Below are 21494 nucleotides of genomic sequence, written 5' to 3' on the forward strand. Positions count from 1 at the left end.
TCGCAAAGACAATATGACGTTATAGCAGAATGTCGGGCATTTTTTTTTTTTTAAATCTGCAGGACATCTAGTTTGGTGTTAACCAGGTAGTATATACTTGGTAAATACCTGCTTATTCTTAGGAATACTTTAATGCATAAACATTTTGCTGTGACCTTGAAGATGGTTCTTATTTTTTTCAAATCCATGTTTCATCTATGAACGATGCAGACTGTCTAGATGAGAACACACCACAGAAGGGAGACATAGAAACTCAGAGGGGTACTATCAGGATGGTCAGAAATCCTCAGGGGTAATAGATGACTCTAAGGTCAGTTTGAAGACAGAGCCCAGTAGCCTTTTGTTGGTCTCCCCCAGGGCTGGCTTTTAAATGCTGATTTGGTGCCACATTCATGAGAATCCAGAGGGAGAGACCACAAGGTCAGTGGTTCTAACATATATTTAATTTTTGATATCCCAATTGATGATGGTAGCCTCTTTCCTTCTTCGGCATCAGAGATGTTCCATCCACCAACCTATTTGTGTGACCCAGGACGGTAAAAATAAAGGGTTATAGATGCAGAGAGATCAGCTGTAGGGCCACAATTGGTGAGGTGCTTGGTTCATAATCAGTGGACAAAGCATCCTTACTGAGAGCAGTGGCTCCTTTCCTGTGTCAGTTTCTGCCAGGCCAATGACCCTGAAGCCTGAAGGAAAAGTTTTTGCTTGTTTTAAACGACTGTTTACATTAACTGGAGCAAATGCTGAAAAAAAAAAACATCAAGAATTAAGACGGGCCAAAATAACCACAAGAAAGTCAAATGTAAGCCATATCAGGGACAAACTTTTTCATTTTTTGCAGAAAAGATTATGGATCTTTTACATGTACTTCTAACTGGATATGAAATGTAGATTAACCTGGCCTGAGGATGATGAAACCCAACCTTACATTCAAAATAATATCAATACATTTTCAAGTCTATTTATACATTCTAAACAGAGGTAATTCATATTACAATGGCCTCCCTATTCTGCTCTTCCACTTTTTAGTTTTTATTTTTATGGAGACAGAGTCTCGCTCTGTCACCCAGGCTGGAGTGCAGTGAGTGGCATGATCTTGGCTCACTGCAACCTCTGCCTCCCGGGTTCAAGCCATTCTCCTGCCTCAGCCTCCTGAGTAGGGAGGATTACAGGCACCTGCCAGCATGCCCTGCTAATTTTTGTATTTTTAGTAGAGACTGGGTTTCTCCATGTTGGCCAGGCTGGTCTCGAACTCCTGACCTCAGGTGATCCTCCCACCTCAGCTTCCCAAAGTGCTGGGATTACAGGCGTAAGCCGCCATGCCTGACCCCCTTCCACTCTTTAAACAACAGTAATGAAACTTATTAAGTAGGGGACTTCAGTCTGGAAACTCCTCATCTGTTCTGCTTCTTCTCCTGCCAACAGTCTCCCCAGCTCCCCACCAATTTCTTAACCACAGGGCTTCTGCACATGCTATTGTCATTTCCTTTGCCTGAATGCCCTTCACTGTCCTTATTTGCCTTGTAATTGCTTAATACATTTTTAATATCTTTCCCGAGGCTGGGCGCAGTGGCTCATGCCTGTAATCCCAACACTTTGGGAGGCCGAGGCGGGTGGATCTCCTGAGGTCAGGAGTTCGAGACCAGCCTGACCAACATGGAGGAACCTAGTCTCTACTAAAAATACAAAGTTAGCCAGGCGTGGTGGCACATGCCTGTAATCCCAGCTACTCAGGAGGCTGAGGCAGGAGAATTGCTTGAACCTGGGAGGCAGAGGTTGCCGTGAGCTGAGATCGTGCCATTGCACTCTAGCCTGGGCAATAAGAGTGAAACTCCGTCATATATATTTATCTTTCCCGATAGCGTGAAAATTCCCTAAGAGCAAATCATGTCTGTCTTGTTCACCATTGTACTCCTGATGCCTTGCACAGTACCTAACACTTAGTAGGCTGCCAACAAATGTTAACTTGAATCAGACCCTTAAGACTCAGTTCAAACATCATCTTCTTTGGGAAGGTGTCCCTGAGCCTCTGACACTCCGATAGTTACCTCTTTCATGTGCTTCAAAGGCTTCCTGTTCACATCTGTTGTAGTGCAGTGCAGTTCTTTAATGGTCTGTCTCTCCCAGTAGGCTCTGAAAGTTCTAAAAGGCAGAAACTGTGTCATCTTCATTCTTCTTACTCATGACACTCTGTATCTCCTAGTATACTCTAAGGAGTTGAAGAAATATCTACTGGGCAGATTATTGAACCCTGTTTGCGCTTGGAGGGCCCTCAGCTATGGACCACACCTATGGCTCAAACAGGAATTATATGCAAGCATTGGCTACACAGGTCACGTCTTTCTGAAGCATCCACTTTGACTCAATGTTTCAGGAGAAGAGACATTTATATAAATTGTGTTTGTGTGTGTGTGTATGTAGTGAGTTGAATTCAAAATATACACTAAATTTTTAGTAAAATGGAAACTTCAACAAAGCAAACGTACCATGTGGCTCCTTAACCACCCTGTTTGGGAGCATGTATTCCCTCTTCTCTGCTGTCCTTTGGTAGCTTGCCACCTTAGGTGTCGAGAAGTCACACCCCCATGGTTAAAAAGAAAGTCGGCCGGGCAGGGTGGCTTACACCTGTAATCCCAGCTCTTTGGGAGGCTGAGGCAAGCGGATCACCTGAGTTCAGGAGTTTGAGACCAGCCTGACCAACATGGAGAAACTCCGTCTCCACTAAAAATGCAGAATTAGCTGGGCATGGTGGCGGGTGCCTGTAATCCCAGCTACTTGGGAGGCTGAGGCAGGAGAATCGCTTGAACCCGGGAGGCGGAGGTTGCAGTGAGCCAAGATTGCGCCATTGCACTCAAGCCTGGGCAACAAGAGGGAAATTCTGGCTTAAAATTAAAAAAAAAAAAAAAAAAAGAAAGTTAATGACAATGACAAAGCTGGAATTAAAGCTGTTTTCAGATATCTGGTGTTCTTTTCATTCTACTGCCCAAGTTAGCTGTCTCCTCGCACCTGTAGCATGGTCAAATGCATCCTAATGCACTCTCAATAAATATGTTCAGATACAAATTCCATTCAGCATATTAAATTTAGGCTGAAGGGGAGAAGGTCAAAAGGAGTCATAGTCTGGAGATATCTTCAGTAATAGATGTATGGCATGTTTATAGATTTCATATTTAAATTTACTTTATAGGTAGCTTTCCTAGCATATGTGCTCCTATTCTATGATGGTGGTTCATTCCAATCTTACCCAACCCTTCTAATGCTCTCAGTGTGTACCTTTACTTTTAAAGGGCATCATTTAAAGACGATGGAAGAAATACAGTGTGGGTACTGTATTTTGTCCTGAGGACAAAATGCTACGTATGACGCAAGGACTTAAGACTATCATCCCAATAGTGCCCTGCTGCTGCTGCTGCACAAAAACACCTAGCATTTGTCTAGGGATTTTCATTTACAACCAAGCTTTGACACACATGATCTTATTCACTCCCCACAACAACTCTAAACTAGTTCGGGAAACTGAAAACAGCACTCAATTCAATTGCTAGCTGTATATAAGTGTTTTGGTTAAAGCGCCTAACAATCCCCTAGGGATTAAGCGGTGGGTGCCTGCTGCTTCAACAACCCTGCAGCATGGGAATAAAGGAACAACTGTATTTCTTCGGTCACAACGTAATCACAGCAACAGAAAGCACCCACTCTTCCCACTCTGACCCACACAGTCTGTCGAGGCAATTAATCAGCACTCCGGGTGGTTTTCCTATAGGATGCCAGTTCCCTTGCCAATCAAGTCTTTCCACACAGTGTAGCAGGACCACACCCCCGGAGAGACCTCAGGGAGGGAAGGTGCTCTGGCCCACAGAAGTGAAAGCTGATACTCTGGTTGACCCTCCAGTGAAACTTACAGGCGGATCCTCCTGGGCCTCAGTTTCCCCATCTCTAAAATGGGCTACCCTTCCTTTCTCTTGACTAGTTCCCTCCCTGTTCTCGCTGGGCCACTAGGAAGTGAAATCAGTGCCTAACCGCAGCTGAAAGTCCTCTGTTAGGCTCCAGTCGTCGCGCCGGGCATGCTCAGTAGCTGGGGCCGGCTACGCTCCGGGAGTAGGAAGCAGCTTTGCGGGCCCGGGCGGCCGATGCGGGCACTTTGAAGAATCACGTGTGTTGAGGCCCTCTTAAAGAGATAGGCACCTACTTTTCCCTCCACCCTAAACACCGCCCTGAGGGCGGCGGCGACCGTGGTAATTGCAACTGCTCAGGGGCAGGGCTTGCCCCAGCGCCGAGTAGTGGCAACGGCGTGGTTGCGTCGGGGGTGCCTGGGAGCTTGGAGTCCCGGGGGCCTGAAATCGGCAGCTTCCCGGGCAGACACTCTCTCCCTCAGGAAGAGGTGCAGCCGAGTCAGCGCGGGGCAGTGTGAGCGCCCCGAGGTGCTTTCTCAGTTGAGGAGAGGTGGGGTTACAGGGCACAGGTGACAGGGCCGGAGAAAGATGGAGCAGTCCGGGGCGGCGGCGTCGGGAGCGGGAGGCGGCAGCGAGGAACCCGGTGGGGGCCGGAGCAACAAGCGGAGCATGGGGAACCGGGCCGCCAATGAAGAGGAAACGAAAAACAAACCCAAATTGGTGAGTGCTCCCGCAGCCCGCGCCGGCCTTAGGGACAGGGAGAGCCCCGGGATCCTCCTGCCATTGAACACGGGGGCACCCGGGGCCCCCTCCCAAGGATGACCGCGATCTCGCTGTGCAACTCGGGGAGCCGCTAAAGGAGTGGCCACGCCGAGGCGCGGAGACGGCGTGGGGGCGGAAGAGCACCCCTTCTCTACTTAACCCCTTTCTCACTGTAGTCAGCCCGGGAGGCGGTGCGGGAAGGAGAAAGGCCCAGCCTCAACTTGGGGACACCCCGAGTACTGGGTAGGGCTGTTGTTTGTCTAACTTGTGGGCGCAAACCTTTGCGCGATTCCATTCTCCTCCCACCTCTTGTCAGTTGCTGTTTTGCCTCCTAACGCGTAGGGTCCGGGGCAGGGGAACCTCCCTCCTTTTTATTCCAAGTCCTTGGGAGCCCACCTACAGCTATGCAAATCAAGAAGAGCACTATTTATGTTCCCAGTCTTTCTACTTTACCAGAAATCTCAGGAAGAGGCGCCTACGTGCCTTTTTCCTCCTCCTCGCCTCTCTCCATGTGCTCTCCCAAGAAACGTTTCTTTGGAAGGGTGGGGGCGCGTGGGAGTTGGAGGCTGAGTGAGGTACCACCAACTGTCGAGTGTGTGTAATAGGCATAGTCATACAGTACTTCCACTTAGTTGATTAAGAACGCTCAAAAGCAGTAGGCACAAACTGTGCAAATCTCACTGTGCTGATAGTATGAACCGGTGGTAGCAGTCCATTTCCTGCCACTGAATGTGCAGAGGAATGAAATCGATGAGGCCTGGTATTGCATTGGGAAATACTGGAGTTTCCTCAACTCCTCAGAAAGGTTCCGCTTTTTGTAAACTTTATAATTTGGGTGGTGTGAGGGGAAAGGATTTTCCTGTACAAATTCAGCAGATACTCCTTATAGCTGTATTCTTAGTCCAGATCTGAAGCACAAGCCACATGTTGAATGTATAGATTTCAGCTTTAACTACCAACTTGATTGTAATAGACAAGGAGAGGGTGACATAAATAAAGCCTTTTCTTGTGGCATCTGGCCATTTGGTTCGGATCCAGTACAAAACTGTGGCTTCATCAGTGATTAAAAATTTAAGTAAAAAGTTAACTGATACTTTCCACAAATGATTTGGTACATCTAGCAAGAATCTGCCACTTTTAAAACAAGTATGCTTTCGAGAAAACAAACAAACAAAAAAAACACTTATCTCTGTTAGTAGTAACACCTTGATTATATTCTTCTCTTCCCTTTAGCCATTTGTCCTGTTTCATCATTTATGTTTTACTTGCTTTGACAAGGTAACTAGATAGTTATGAGAGTGTATCATTTTCAGTTCCTAGCTAACTTCACTGTTCCGTGTTGAACATAGCTTGATACGGTAGAACACATATTTGAATCCAAGAGTTTAATATTGACATGAATTTTCTTTTTTTGCTCGAACGAAACTTTTGAGCCTTATGTGATTTTACAAGCAGATGTGTCAGAGTTAACAAAAACAAATTTAGGAAGACATTGTGGCACATTTTAAGGCAAGCAAGTTGACCAAACAGTAAGATTTAGTAAACTTTTCAGGAAAGAATTCATCTGGCACTCTTAAAGTTTGCTAGTAAGATAAAACTTTACTTAGATGAAATTTTATTATTTTGAGTATTATGTTAATAATCTCTGAACTAGTCCTTAATTTGTGTGTGTATATGAGTGTAAAGGAGTTGTGGTGTGGGATTATAAAAGAGAGCCATATGGTGATAGAAATTATTTGTGTAGGTGATCTTGGGGGATAGAGGTTCTTAAACTCCTGAAATTGTATGAAAATATTTGAGTGTATATGGGTACATTTATTTTTCTGGGCCCCATAGCTTTCATCAGTTTTTCAAAGGCATCCATTACCTATGGAAGAGTAAGAACTATAGCATTACAAAAGATAGAAAGTAAAGGACAGTAGATTCCACTGTGTGGTCAAGGGAAATGGCATTGACCACATAGGTGATTGATATTGAAACAGATTCTTGTGGTGGTAAAAAAGAAGTTAACTACTCACTGTCTACATAGCTTAGATTAAAATTTCCACTACAGAGGGAAATTAATTCAGTCGCTCTAGTATAATGGATTCATAAGGTATAAGGCTTATGTAGTCTGGTTGTTTTCATTTAGTTCCTCAGAAATCTGGAGAAACGGAAATGGAACGCATATTTTCTTTTCTTTTTTCTTTTCTTCTCTCTTTTTTTTTTTTGAGACGAAGTCTCGCTCTGTCGCTATGGCTGGAGTCCAGTGGCGCGATCTTGGCTCACTGCAACCTCTGCCTCCCAGGTTCAAGCGATTCTTCTGCCTCAGCCTCCTGAGTAGCTGGGATTACAGGCACGTGCCACCACACCCGGCTAATTTTTGTATTTTTAGTAGAGATGGGATTTCACCATGTTGGTCAGGCTGGAAAGCATATTGTCTATGGAGAGGAACTGCTTTCATTTATATCCTCAACTTTTTAATGAGTATTAGTGAGAACTTTTTCAGAGTGGCATTTCAACATTGTAATGATTTCTATTTAAGATTACTTAAATAAAAGTTTAATGAAATTCACTCCAGTTTTCTTCATATAAGCATCCTCATAATGACCCTTTCATTTTGATTCTTTTAAAATAAGGCATTCCTGTCTTGGACTCATCACATTTTGAATAATGCATTAGTAGTAGAGTTTTGGATTTTATGTAACTATTTTGGTTAGTCCCAGATTGCAACATGTCATCAAACAGCATGAATCTTAGATTAATTTGTAATTTGATGTCAACCATGGAATGCATTTTGTTAAATTGAGTAGAAGAGAAAGCTCTGTAAGTGTTATGAAGGAACTGCATCTTGAATCCCACTTATTTAAGGCAGTGACTTAGCCATTAAGAGAGGCCAATATTGATGCATAACACTGCACCCCCCCCATACCACACGGTAGTGTAGAGTGACCTAACAGTATTTGATGTTTTTGCATTTTTGACTTTGTATTTCTGCATAACTTCTGAAGCCTTTGGTTCTTCAAACAGTAAAGTCAAATTTGTTAATTTTTCTGGTTATTACGTAACTTCCTGAGTATTTGGTTATTTGTTTACAACTGGATAAATTATGTTTTTATTTATTTATTTTGAGACGGAGTCTCGCTCTGTTGCCCAGGCTGGAATGCGGTGGTGTGATCTCAGCTCACTGCCGCCTCTGCCTCCTGGGTGCAAGCGATTCTCCTGCCTCAGCCTCCCGAGCAGCTGGGATTACAGGTGTGCACCACCACACCCAGCTAATCTTTTTTGTATTTTTGTAGAGATGGGGTTTCACCATATTTCCCAGGCTGTTCTCGAATTCCTGACCTCAAGCGATCCGCCCACCTCCACATCCCAAAGTGCTAGGATTGCAGGTGTGAGCCACTGTACCCAGTCTTGATTTTTAATGATAAGGGAGGAGCAACAATTATTTCATTTATGCAATACAGGTTTACTGAGTACCTACTGTGTGCTAGGCATAATTCTAAGGGTTGGTGATACAAAGATACTTGTAGTCTACTGAGACAGACAGGGAAGTTAATTAATGCTTAAAATGCGATGTGAGCCAGACCTGGTAGCTTATGCCTATAATCCCAGCTACACAGGCTGCTAAGGCAGGAGGATTGAGCTCAGGAGTTTGAAGCTGCAGTGAGCTATGACTATACCACTGTATTACAGCCTTGGTGACAGAGAATCCATCTCTTTAAAGAAAAAAAAAAAACAGTGTGATAAGTTTCTATAGGAATATGCATGGTGGGGTGTGGTCATGGAGAGGCATCTACATAGAATTGCATGCTTGAGTAAGAAAAGGCTTATCGTAGTAGGTGACATTTGCAGCAAGGCTGAAGAAAATAGGTGAGGCGAAGGCATTCTAGGTTGAAAAAACGACATTATACAAAGGTAAGCAGATAAGGGTGCATATCCAATGAAGTTCATTTAGATGAATGTGACTGAAACAAAGGGTACACATGGTGAACTTGCTAGAAAAGAGACGGGGTCTGGATCATGATGGATCTTGTATGCCATGTTAGAGTTTCAACTTCTTTCTGAAAGTAGGGGTAGCTCATTGAAGAGATTAAGGCAGAGAATGACCTGATCAGATTTGCGTTTCAGAAAAAAATGTAGTACTTTGGAGAATTTCTCAGAAAGGTATGCTAGAATGGAGGCAGGAATACCATTTAGAAGGAGCAGAGTGGCATAAAAGAGTGTTTGATGTGTAGAGACCTGGATTCCAGTTGCAGCTCATCCATTCATCCATTTACCAGCTCATCCATTTACTAGGCGTTTTTCTCTGCACCTCAGTTTCCTTCTGCCACCTCCATTGCCTCTCCTTAGTACCACCTACCCTGAACATCCCCACCAAATCTGAAATGTCCACCCCTTTCTCTTTTATAACTTTTACCCCCTTTCACAGCCCAGCTCAAGTCTCAATATTCTCTCTCTTCCATTAAACCTTCACCGATTACTTCAGTTTAGTGAGGGCTTTCCTTCTTGTGGACTCATAACTGTCATGAGTCTGAATGTTACATGCCGATCTTGTCTCTGCAAAGATTTTAAACTGCCTCTGGGAACGGGTCCCATTTTATGTCTATTCTTGAAAACCTGGCAGGCCGGTGCTTGGGTGCAAAACTACTCAGTAAATAATTATTAGCTGGGGATTTTTTTCCCTTATGTATCAGGTGTTTTGAGAGTGCAAACTGGTGAAAAGAGGCTTTTTAAAAAAATGTTTATTTGTATGTGCTTTTTTTTTTAAGTATATGTACTCCTTCAAATGAACCTATGAACCTATCAATATATTCCTCTTTGTCTTTTCTCCAATTTTGAAACTCAGTGAACTTCTTCAGGGCTGTGAGAACTCTTCTACCTTCCCGCTTGTTTGAATTCTTGTGATGTCAGAGCCTAAACTTCCAAGCACAGAAACAGTACCAACAATGATGAGCCAAGTAACATTTTACTGTTATTAGCAGGAGACTTCAGATTATTGGCAAAAGAATATGGAATGGAGAACCAAAAGACCTGGGTTCCAGTGTCCCATCTATCTTTTATTTGCCTGTGATTTGTGATGAGCCATTTAGCACCAGAAGTTTGAGCTCTTTGATTAATGTCTGCCAGTTGGAGGTAATGCTGCCTGCCTGATTTTCTTCACAAGGTGTTTTAGATAAAATACAGTAATGAATGAGAAAGCATTAGGAAATTCTATGTTGTTATACAAATATACAGCATTTTTATTAACCCCTTATATTAATTGAATCAAATATGATTATGGTTGGATGGTTTAATGTCTTTCTTGCATTTTGACAGTGCTAATGTTATGATTGTATAAAGTACCATGATATAGTTATATGTTGAAAGATTCCTTATTCTCTCCCCAATACCATTTGTCCCTTTGGAGGAATATACATTCTGTCCTTTTACTAAGATTTCATTCTGTTGAATGAATATAAGATGTGAGTCTAATTTTTTTCCATGATAATTTTTTGAAGAACCAGTCTACCCTTTTCTTTCATTGTGTCAATTTGAGGCTTTAAAATTTTTTAAATCAAAACTTCCATTTGATATCTGTGACATTATGCCTTGTCAGGCAGCTTACTGCCTTTGTACAAATAAGGAAACTGAGTCACTGAAGTGTTAAGGGGACTGATTTCGAGATAAGTTTAAAAGCTACCTCCATTGTAGAAATTATCCATAGCACTGAGTCATTGTGCTTCAGGGACTCTGAAGGTGAAAAAGTTATTCAATTTTTCTTCTTTTGTTCCTTTTTGTAACAATTATAATTGTAATCCACCTAGATATTATTAAGCTCTAGCAGTAGCAACATGTTACTGAAGTGAAATCATATTCTTTTCCAACCTGCTCTCAAAGAACACTGTAAATAACAGCATACATAATATAGGCTAATTTATATAAATCAGCATATCTGGTTAAATGTTACCAGGTACCACTAGCACCACAGGGGTTATTATTGAAGACCCAACTCCAGTCTACCATGCAGAAGAGACCAGTTCCTTCTCCTGGATTTGGGGTGTTCGATACATTTTTTTCCCCCTCAAGACAGGAAAAACTATGATGTCCAGGTGACTTAAAATATAGTTATAAACTTGATATCCAAATGGGCATGTTGTGAAGATACCCATTGTGGGATTCAGCTCAAAACTGATGCATTTAAAGAAAGATTAAGATATATTTTCACATAGCTATTTATTGTGAATGTCAGTAATGGAAAGAAATTAACTCATACTGATTTAAAACTTATTTTCCTGATCAGGCTGAATCTGTTTCCAAATAATATATTCTGGCTGTAGCTTAAACAAACAACTGAATTCTGTTATTTAACTGGCTTTGTGTGAGGTTACCTGGCAGGGAAAGGTATTGGTCCCTTTCTCGTGAAAGAATGTAGAAAACAAAATTCTTACTTATCACCATTTACACAGGCTTTGGTTTACTGAAGATTTCACTGTATTGCTTTAAGGAGAGTAAGCTACATTGCTACAAATACATACCAGCATATTGGCCACCAGCTGTATACAGTGTGGCCTATGAATGAGTGAGAAGCTTCTAGGTGACTATTAAGGCAGGCTTGGTAGGAATGCAACACTTCATTAGGAAGGAATTATTCCAAAATGGCTGTTGACTCAATCACCTGGCAGTTCTGGCACTCACCCAAGGGAGAAGAGATTTTGGGTACAATCCTTTTTAAAAAATCTATTTAACAACAAATAATCTATTTGTTGTTCTGTGATATCATAGACATCCAGGCTTTAAAAAGAAAGATCTGCTCAAAATGAAGAGGAATTTTAACCAACCAAGAGGAATTTTTAACCAACCATTAATTGGTTGGTGTGTTATTAAGCTAAAAGTAAAAGAGATAAACGTTTAAACTTCATAATATCAGCTAGTTAATATGACTTTGTTTTACAAAACTTAAATTTTCAAACGTGCTAAAAAGTAGAATAGTACAATGAACCACCACCATCTATCCATTGCCCAGATATAAGTTATCTACATTTTGCAACATTTGCTTGATCCATCCTTTATTTTTCCCTTGCTAAAGTATTTTAGTGCAAATCTCAGATGTCTTGTCTTTTTACTCCTACATACTGTCACAGCTTTAAAAATTGAAATTAACATATTCCTTGGTATCATCTAGCATTCATTCCATAATCAAATATTAATGATTGCCTAAAAAAATTAGATTTCTGATCAGATGTGTACCTAATTAATGTACATGTCACTGAACTCCTTAAACAAATACAGCTTTAAATTACTGATAAAATCTTATTCAGATTTACTCCACATAAAGTGCTATCATAAAGCATCAGCCCAAATTAAGTTCACTTCTGTCTTTAATTCTGTAGAAGTATCTGGAAAGGTTGACTATACGAGGGTGGGTAGACTCCTTGGAACAGCTATTATGTACCATCAAAAATAGAACAAATTAGTTTTGGCTTTACTCGCTGGTTGGGCAATCACTAATTCTTCATTTTGCAATTTGTGAAGTGGGGTGGGGCTTATGTGTAAGAATTTTCCTTTCAGGGAGATGCTGTAGATAGTTAGGCAAAGGAAAATTATTCTTCATTTCTCTAGATAAAGGGTTCATATGACTCTTTGACACACACACCCCACCATAAACAACTAAGTTTATGTTACTGGCTCTAGTTTTATTTCAGAACAAATGCCAGTTTGGTCTATCTTTGTTTTCAGCCCCTTTGGTATAGTCTAGGTTGCTGAATTTGGATACTTGGGTGAGTAAACCTTTACAAAGAAGTTATCCTTATTGAGATGTTTGTGGGCTTACAGAAAACCAGACTACACTAATGAGGTGATGGAGCTGGGGATGGGTGGAGTGGGTAAATATGAGAAATCAACTTGGGCAAATGTCCTAGACTCCACACAGATTTACTAAAGAAATTGTGTAACTACTACTTTCCAGACAGCAGTTTAGTGCTGTTATTGTGCTGAGAGGCAATAGGCAAATAATTTCACTAACTGTAGACTCAAGTAGATTTAGGCTAGTAATTCTAGCCTGCAACTTCTAGACTGACCGTTTACTAACCCCGTCAGTTGGGAAGTTTTCCTCAAAACAGACAGATGAGTGATAATTGTTAGAGCCAGACAACTGGCAATTTCTTCTTTTGTTTGGCCCAGGGGAGGGAGGAAAACTATGGAGGTGGTGTTTTTTGCGCTCTGAAAAGCCATCACTGATAAAGTCTTAAATGCTCAGTAGTCTATTGTGCTGGCTGAAACTGTTTACAAAGATTCTATATGTAGATAGCAAGACTTTGTATAGCCTGTACACTTGCATTGTGAGCTTTAATAATGTATATGTATAACAGAGACCAGGTCAGTACATATGGGTGGGCCCTGATCAAGGGTGTAAGACCATAGAGGCCACACCACTTACCAAATCATGTGCCAGTTCCAAGACTATGTCTTCCTGGGGCCACATTTTCTGATTCACACAGAGGCGCCATATGGGCTAGCTACTACATTTAAAACCAGATGGATTTTAGTCTCATATCTGATAAGAAATTCAGCAAGGAGGCCGGGCATGGTGGCTCACACCTGTAGTCCCAGGACTTTGGTAGGCTGAGGCGGGTGGATCACCTGAGGTCAGAAGTTTGAGACCAGCTGGGCCAACATGGTGAAACACCATCTCTACTAAAAATACAAAAATTAGCCATGCATGGTGGGAGGCGCCTGTAATCCCAGCTACTTGGGAGGCTGAGGCAGAAGAATCGCTTGAACCCAGGAGGCAGAGGTTGCAGTGAGCCAAGATTGCACCATTGCACTCTAGCATGAGCAACAAGAGCGAAACTTCATTTTGAGTAGGGATTTCTTATTTGTCATTGGTTCTGAGAAAAGAATGTAAGATGTGTATCTATGTAATATCCTATACCTGATTACTTTTGCTTTTGAATTATTGAAATCTTCAAATGTAGATGGCTGTGCCCTTGAGGGCCTAGGTTGTAGTTCAATATGTTCATTATCTTCCCCAACTTAAGGCTCTTCCCTTTCTGCACTCCTTTCAGCAATTTTCTTGACATAATTGTTTCACAGAGTTTCATATGGTTACACATTATCTAGGCTGCATTTTTTCTTTTCTTTTTTTTTTTTTTTAGATGGAGTCTCACTCTGTCACCCATACTGGAGTGCAGTGGCCCGATCTCTGCTCACTGCAACCTCCGCCTCCCGGGTTCAAGTGATTCTCCTGCCTCAGCCTCCCAAGTACCTGGGATTACAGGCATGCACCACCACGCCCAGCTAATTTTTGTATTTTTAGTAGAGATGGGGTTTCACAGTGTTTCCCAGGCTAGTCTCAAACTCCTGACCTCAAGTGATCCGCCCTCCTGGGCCTCCCAAAGTGCTGGGATTACAGGCATGAGCTAGCATGCCCAGCTGCATTGTTTTCTGAAGTTTGTACCATACTTATTTCTACTTTCATTGCTCATGATACAGGGCAAGAACATATAGAAAGTTAAGATGGGTTAAAACAAATTTGGCAGAGGCATTTCCTCTAATAATATGCTCTGCAGTCTAGTACCTCCCATTACAAAATCAACGTTTTTCAGAAGAATCCATGTGTACATAAAATATTTGTGAGTGAAAATAAATTTCTTAGGGTGCCCTCAGCTTGTTTTTCATTGACATTGCATTCATTTACATTCTCCACCTCCCCACCCCCACTTTGGTTGACTAGCTAATGATCTTTTTTTTTTTTTGAGACAGAGTCTTGCTCTGTTGCCCAGGCTGAAGCGCAGTGGCGTGATCTCGGCTCACTGCGACCTCCGCTTCTTGGGTTCAAAAGATTCTCCTGCCTCAGCCTCCTGTGTAGCTGGGATCACAGGTGTGTGTCATCCCACCTGGCTAATTGTTTTTGTATTTTTAGTAGAGATGGGGTTTTGCCATTTTGGCCAGGCTGGTCCTGAACTCCTGGCCTCAAGTGATATGCCTGCCTCGGCCTCCCAAAGTGCTGGAGTTACAGATATGAGCCACAATGCCTGGCGCTAATGGTCTTTAAACAAGCTATTACAGGGAAGAATAAGTTTGTGATTCAAAAATGGCCTGGATTTTATCCATGCTGGCAGTTCAGATTTTCACGTGTTTGTTTTACGAAAGTAGGGCTTCCCTGTATTCTCTTATCTCAAATTCTTAGGCTTCTGCATTACAACCTATACTTGCTTCATCAAACTGCATTCAGATGGTCTTGTAAGTTCCCATGAGAGCCAAATCCTACATTTTTAAATAAGCTGAGTCGGTCTGGGACAAAATACTAGATTTTAAATGGCCATTATCTCTGTGTAAAATGGAACTGGGGTATTAGTTACACTTTACAGTAGGACCTGTGTAGGGCTCTGGGCCCAATTTTTCACATTCTTCCTATGGGTTCTGTTATAGCTAATTGTAGATCAAGGTATGTTACAAGTCCCTACTTTCAACCTCCTCTCTCCTCCTTAAATAATGTTACTACTTGCATGTTTATAACTCTGAAGGACATCTTATTTCTTGTTGTTTTTACTGATTTCTGTGACTGTTATCAATGGTGTATCCTATTGTCTGACCACGGAGATAACAGGCAGAAGGATGGCCGTTGGATGTTAAATCAATTACTGAATGTGACAGAGATTTATTTTAAAGCATTTCCTATCCTCATTCATCACCATGTAGTTATGAACTAGTCGAAACTTCATTTTGATCTTAGCATCACCACTTCATGTTTTTCAAGATGCCTACATTGTATTTTATGGAATCTAAAAGTTTTTAATATGCTATATAGAATTGAAATAAGCTAAATAGGATATTTAACTGATCCTAGTGTTTTTTAGGAGTTTGTTTCTGGTTATTTAAAAAGGTTGGGCTGGGTGCAGTAGCTGATGCCTGTAATCCTAGCACTTTGGGAAAGGCAGGAGGATTGCTTGAGCCCAGGAGGTTGAGGCTGCAGTGAGTTGTGATCATACCACTGCATTCCAGCCTGGGTGACAGTGAGACCCTGACTCTAAAAGAAAATAAAAATTTTAAAAAAAGGTCATATGGAGATAAACCGACTACTTTTTAAAAATGTGACTCTGGACAAGTCATTTATTTTTCTTCTGTCTAGGTGTCAGTTTATTCTGTACAATAAGGGAATCGAAATAGATGATCTACAAAGTTCCATTTAGTTCTGGCATACTGGGAGTCAAAGTTTATTGAAAGCTGTAATACATCTACCCTAACATAAATACAAGACCTCTGGATTCCAGTTAGACAAAAAGTTGGAATTATGAAAGATGATTGTTTAAGGCTGAATGCTAAAGAGTGAATATCCCAGTTAACTTTATTGTCCTGTTTCTGGAGTCTGGGTTAGCCTACTCTAGTGAAGGCCACACCAACATTCTTTTATGAATTGTACGGAAGGTAATGGTCTGAGCCCTAGGGAGTGCTGGCTTCCTCTGCGTCATCCTGATTCTTGGGTGGTTGCTTTGGTTCAGTGACCAAGTACAGTATGCAAGCCTTCCCAGAGGTGATTCTCAGTAGTACACAATATCACAGGTACCAGTTTTTGTTCAAAGTGCTTTGCATGTATTTGTTAAGAACTGTGCAAGGTCTGGGATTTTCCCCTACTTACCTACCTGTTACTGTTTCATGGATGATTGCAGAAGACCCGACGGACAAAAGACAGTTTATTATTCATTGCAAAAGCAGTAGCCAGAATGTCAGCATGACATGCTGGTTCACTATGACCATAAGGCCCATCGTAGGTAGACCAGCATGATGGCCACAAATGGAGTCAGTCGCATTGCAGGAAAGGAACGCTGAGCTTGGGGGTTTGCCAATTTTGTAGCATTAAGAAGTCAGCTTGGTCATTGGGGTGGGGAGATACCACCTTATCCTCAAGGTTGTTTGCTGCAAACACAGCCATGGGAAATGGCCCCAGTAAAATACTGTCAGTGCCTTTTAGTCTTGCCATAGCCAGCAAGAATGGGCAGGGGATGCTCAGGGATTGGTGGCAGATTGTCTCCTTTATCAGTTTTAACTCATTTCATCCTCATAGCAATCATTTTGTAGGTGAAGAAAACAACTCTGAGCAGATGAGTAACTGGCCTGAGAATATGCAAAGGTGAATTTAGAATTGAAGAATTGAAGACCAATGTGGGGCCGGGTGTGGTGGCTCACACCTGTAATCGCAGCACTTTGGGAGGCCGAGGCGGGTGGATCACCAGAGGTCAGGAGTTCAAGACCAGCCTGGCCAACATGATGGAACCCTGTCTCTACTGAAAATACAAAAATTAGCCAGGCATGGTGGCACGCACCTGTAATCCCAGCTACTCGGGAGACTGAGGCAGGAGAATTGCTTGATCCTGGGAGGCAGAGGTTGCGGTGAGCTGAGATCCGCCACTGTACTTCAGCCTGGGCAACAGAGTAAGACTCTGTCTCAAAAAAATAAAATAAAATAAAATAAAATAAAATAAAATAAAATATTTAAAAACATAAAATCGAATTCAAGACCAATATGACTATAAAATGTATGTTTTACACCACAATTTTCTATACTGCCTGAGAACGTCAAGGTAGCTGTAAACTGAACTGAAGACCTAGTGGTTCTCTAGACTGGTGATGGTGGGACCTAGCCTAGATTTGCACTCTGCTTATGTATAATTTAGAAGAAGTGTTCAGGGGCCATTCATTTTAGTGCCATTGTCAAAAAAAAAAAAAAAATTATTTGAATCACTGCCATGAAGTAATGGGTCAGAAATGTGACCACTAAGAAAAAGCCACGAGGACAAAAGTGATATTGCTGTGGATTTTAAGGCTACTTGAACACAGTTCTTAAAAATACCAGCCTGTGATAGCCCACCACTGGGGAAAAAAAAAAAAAAAATACCTGTCTGACAGTCTGGCCTTTATTAACTAATTGCATGGCCAGCAAAAGGCCTGTGTATTTTACTACTGTTGCATATTGCATATGATTTTCTTGTTGTTTGTATGTCAGCCTTGCAGAGACTAGCTTCTGAAGAGGTTACATTGCAGGTCATACTGCCGAGTTCATCTTTTAGTTTCTCTCTCTCCTCTATTGCCCACTTCCTTTCTGTTTGTGATCTTTCGCATGAAGTAAAGTGCTTTGGAAAAATTAATGCCATCTCCTATTACACAAGTACATGATATGCATTGTTTCTTGTTTAGGGGAGTGCCAAGAACCACCTACCCTCTCCTGCTGCTTCCTGCGTGTGCTTCGCCTAAAGATTGGCTGCTATAAAAGTGTGGTATATTCAGCCAAGTGCTATCTTTTTAATTAGTTTGCAGAAAGTGTTGTGACAAACTATTTTTGTGTTGACGTGTGACGAGTAATAGAGCCCTAAACTACGGGCGTTAAGTGCCAAACAATATGGAAGTGCATAATGTAGTTTGAGTTCTAGTCCCCTTAGTTTGATCCATTGTTGTTCCCCAAAGAAAAAGCCCTTAATTTTTAAAAATGTGACAGGTAAACTAGATTACGAATATACCAGTATGTGTCTGGAGCCTGAAATTGTGGCCTGTTTCTTATAATTACTAATCTTAAACTCTTTTTTTTTTTTGAAAGAGATGAGGTCTTGCTCTGTTGCCCAGACTGGAATGCAGTGACATGAGCATAGCTCACTGCAAACTCAAACTCCTGGGTTCAGGTGATCATCCTCCCTTAGTATCCCAAGTAGCTGGTACTACAGGCATGTGCCACCATGCCCCACTAAATTTTTTTTTTTTTTTTTTTGGTAGAGACAGCATTTTGCTGTGTTGCCCAGGCTGGTCTGGAACTCCTAGCCTCAAGTGATCCTCCTGTCTCAACTCAGCCTCTCACTTGGATTATAGAATGAGCCACTGTACCTGGCTTGATTACCAATGTTAATGAGCTAATATTTCTATATTGGTTCTGTTCATCCAACTGTGTACAATACAGCATGAAACTAGAAAGTGAAGGATATCTTAAGCTTTCACAATGATAGAGACATAACTGGGAAAGCTGATAATTAAGCAGACTAAGAATCTTAGTAAATTTCTGTCTTTCAAATACCTCTTACCAATTTTTACAAATTCATATTTTCTCTAAATATAGTCCTGGTTGTTGATGTTCTTTTGTTTTTCACTCCATCTGACCCAAAGGGCTTTGTGTTACGGATAAATATGTAAGGAAGGATATAGCATTCCCGTGTCCCAAAAAGCATGTTGTTCTTTTTCTTTAGACCGGTGATTTTCAGTGGGGGCTAATTTTACCTCCCAGGGAACGTTTGGTAATGTCTGGAGACATTTTTGGTTCTCACAACTGGGGGAGGGTGCTACACTGGCATCTAGTGAATAGAGGCCCGGGTTGCTGTTCTCTATCCTACAATCATAGGACATTCTCTCCAGCACAAAGAATTATTCAGTGTAAAATGTCAAGGTTAAGAAACTCTGCTTTAGACCCTATAACATTTTGTATATTTAGTGTGAAAACCTTTTTGTATATTTAGTGTGAAAAATTTCTGTGCCTCCTCAGCCGTTCTTTACTTTCCATTCTCTCCTTTCCTCTCTATTCAGACAGAGTCAGCTAATCCCTGTCTTCACGGAAGCATGGTTTGTTTCATTGACTCCCACCAATTTTATTTGCATTTTCTTCTTTTCTACTACTGGAAATCTGGTGGACGGCACTGTTGTCAACTTTTTAGTTGTCAACTATACCTTTTATCACTTACTTCATTTGTGACATCTAAGGAAAATACTCATTTTCCTCCTAGTGAGTTTAAAAGGCTATTTTTCCATCTGAGGATTCTTTGATACTTCAACAACTTTTGAGGCTGGTGACTTTTAACTCATCATCTATATTAATTTTATTTATTTATATATTATTTTGAGACAGGGTCTCCCTCTGTTTCCCAGGCTAGAGTGCAGTGGCACAATCACGGCTCACTGTAGCCTCGACCTCCCCAGCTTAAGCGATCCTCCCACCTCAGCCTCCTGAGTAGCTGGGATTACAGGGGCATGCCATCCTGCTCAGCTAATTTTTGTATTTTTCGTGGAGATGGAGTTTCGCCATGTTACCCAGGCTGCTCTCGAACCCCTGGGTTCAAGCGATCCGCCCGTCTCAGCCTCCCAAAGTGATTACAAGCCTGAGCCATGCACCTGGCCTGGATTTTAGATTCTATGGTACAGTCTTCTCTGACAGCTTCTGCCTCTTGATTTGCTGACTGCTACAGTGCCAGCTTTCTTTGCCTTCCATCTCAAAACTTCTCACTGTTATCTCTTCTTCTCCACATACAATTGCAGGCAATCATATGCCTCTTCAAATACCACCTGGATGGAAATGCAGATGCAGATGATGCCAAACTTTTCTATCTACTCTGACATCTAAGTTTGGTACTTTGTCATCGGTTGCTGAGAGGCATCTCCTGACTGTGTTGCAGTTCTACTAAAAACTGCATAACACCTGAAATACTTTATGGTGGTGTTTTTAATATTTTTCCTCTTTACAGGAAAAATAAAAATTAACTTGACGCTCTGAAAACACATACAAACACATACACAGACACACATGGACACACACATACTATTTATCAAGTTTACCTTTTCAAGCTGAGGTTTACTTGCTTCACTTATCACCAGACTGTATTACTCTATTGTCACTGACTGACCTTTATGATTTCTGGTCCAGTTGAATGAAGGTTAACTTCCCTATTTGACCAGTGAAAGTCAGTGACTACTTCTCATTCAACTCATCAGGTCCCACTGTATTTTTATTTTTAGGGCTACTATTAAGCGCCAAATTGTATCTTCTTCCTTTTTTAATTTACTCCCCTTTTAAAAGTTGAAACTGTTAGGTGTATTGTCTCATATGCCTGAAATAACCTCCTCTTTTTTCTGTTCTCAGTGAATTCTAAGTACTTTCTTTCTAGTTCTTTATATAACTCTTAAACCCTTTATTGCCTGTTTGAAGGTGACATGATCATTTCATTCCCCTTCAATTTCCCATAGAGAGCCAGTTCATTCTGCAGCATGCATGGCCATATTAACAGTTGTCCTTATTATAAATGTATGTTATAGTGTTCCTTCCAGATACATCAAATCCTTGTTATGCATGGGGCATCATGCTGAGGGTATACACATAACTATATGCAGGTCTTACTCTTGAGGAGCTCATGGCCTAATGAGAAAATGACAGATATGTATAAAGTAGTACATTCTATAATAAATAGGCATGAGGAGAACGCTCTTGGGAATGCCACATGCTGTGCGTGGTAGGGAGAAGAAAGACTTCACAGAGGTAACATTTGATTTGGGTCTTAGGAATGAAGAATAGCTTTGTAAGATTAGAAGGCAATTTTTTTTTTTTTTAGACTAGTCAAGTGCAGTAGTGAGAAGAGGGGAAAGAATAGAACAAGGAGTTGGATCTGTAACTGACTGTGAACAATCATTTGAGATAACTCACTACCTTCAGACCAGCCAAGGCAAGCCATTCTTAATAGTGGGATTATCATGTATGCAAGTTTAGAGTTATGTAAAGGCACATATTTGTTTTAAGTGTCATTGATTTTAAAATATTAAGATCTTAGAGAGAAGGTTGTGACTGAACTTGTTTTATGACTGAATGTAGGTGATCATAGGAAATACTTTTCACCAACTCGGAAGTGGGATAGAGAGGGAACTAACATTTAGTGAGCACCTACAGTATTTCAGGTGTTGTTCTAGGAGCTTTACATCACCATGTTAATTTTTTACTATAAACATGTATGGTAGGTGTAGTTCTTTCTCACATTTAACAAATATGGGAAATGAGTCTCAGAGAGGTTAACTGATTCTGATTCCAAAATACATGGTATTTTATGATAGTATTCTCTCTTCTTCTTAGAAGTAACAGGC

General features: G+C 41.3%; 1 protein-coding gene and 1 long non-coding RNA gene across 9 annotated transcripts in view; one reads left to right on the forward strand and one right to left on the reverse strand.

Annotated features, from left to right (window-relative positions):
* Nucleotides 1–440: 440 nt before the first annotated feature.
* LOC115898682 lies at nt 441–4718 on the reverse strand. 3 transcript variants are annotated; one of them, XR_004058364.1, is made up of 3 exons: nt 4606–4718; nt 2049–2142; nt 441–743 (listed from the first exon to the last, which is right to left on the reverse strand). It is a non-coding gene; the product is annotated as an uncharacterized LOC115898682 (long non-coding RNA). The 3 variants fall into 3 exon arrangements; XR_004058365.1 differs by lacking the exon at nt 4606–4718 and adding an exon at nt 4021–4127; XR_004058366.1 differs by lacking the exon at nt 4606–4718 and adding an exon at nt 2487–2579.
* DIAPH2 (diaphanous related formin 2) overlaps nt 4079–21494 on the forward strand; it is a 923693-nt gene continuing 906277 nt past the window's right edge. For all 6 annotated transcript variants that reach the window (XM_030934028.1, XM_030934026.1, XM_030934029.1 and 3 more), the window contains exon 1: nt 4079–4613. In XM_030934028.1, coding sequence (XP_030789888.1) covers nt 4482–4613 — 132 coding nt within the window. In that variant the 5' untranslated portion in view covers nt 4079–4481. The remainder of the gene's footprint in view (nt 4614–21494) is intronic.

Source organism: Rhinopithecus roxellana, chromosome 7 (assembly GCF_007565055.1).
Source record: "Rhinopithecus roxellana isolate Shanxi Qingling chromosome 7, ASM756505v1, whole genome shotgun sequence".
Classification (NCBI taxonomy): domain Eukaryota; kingdom Metazoa; phylum Chordata; class Mammalia; order Primates; family Cercopithecidae; genus Rhinopithecus; species Rhinopithecus roxellana.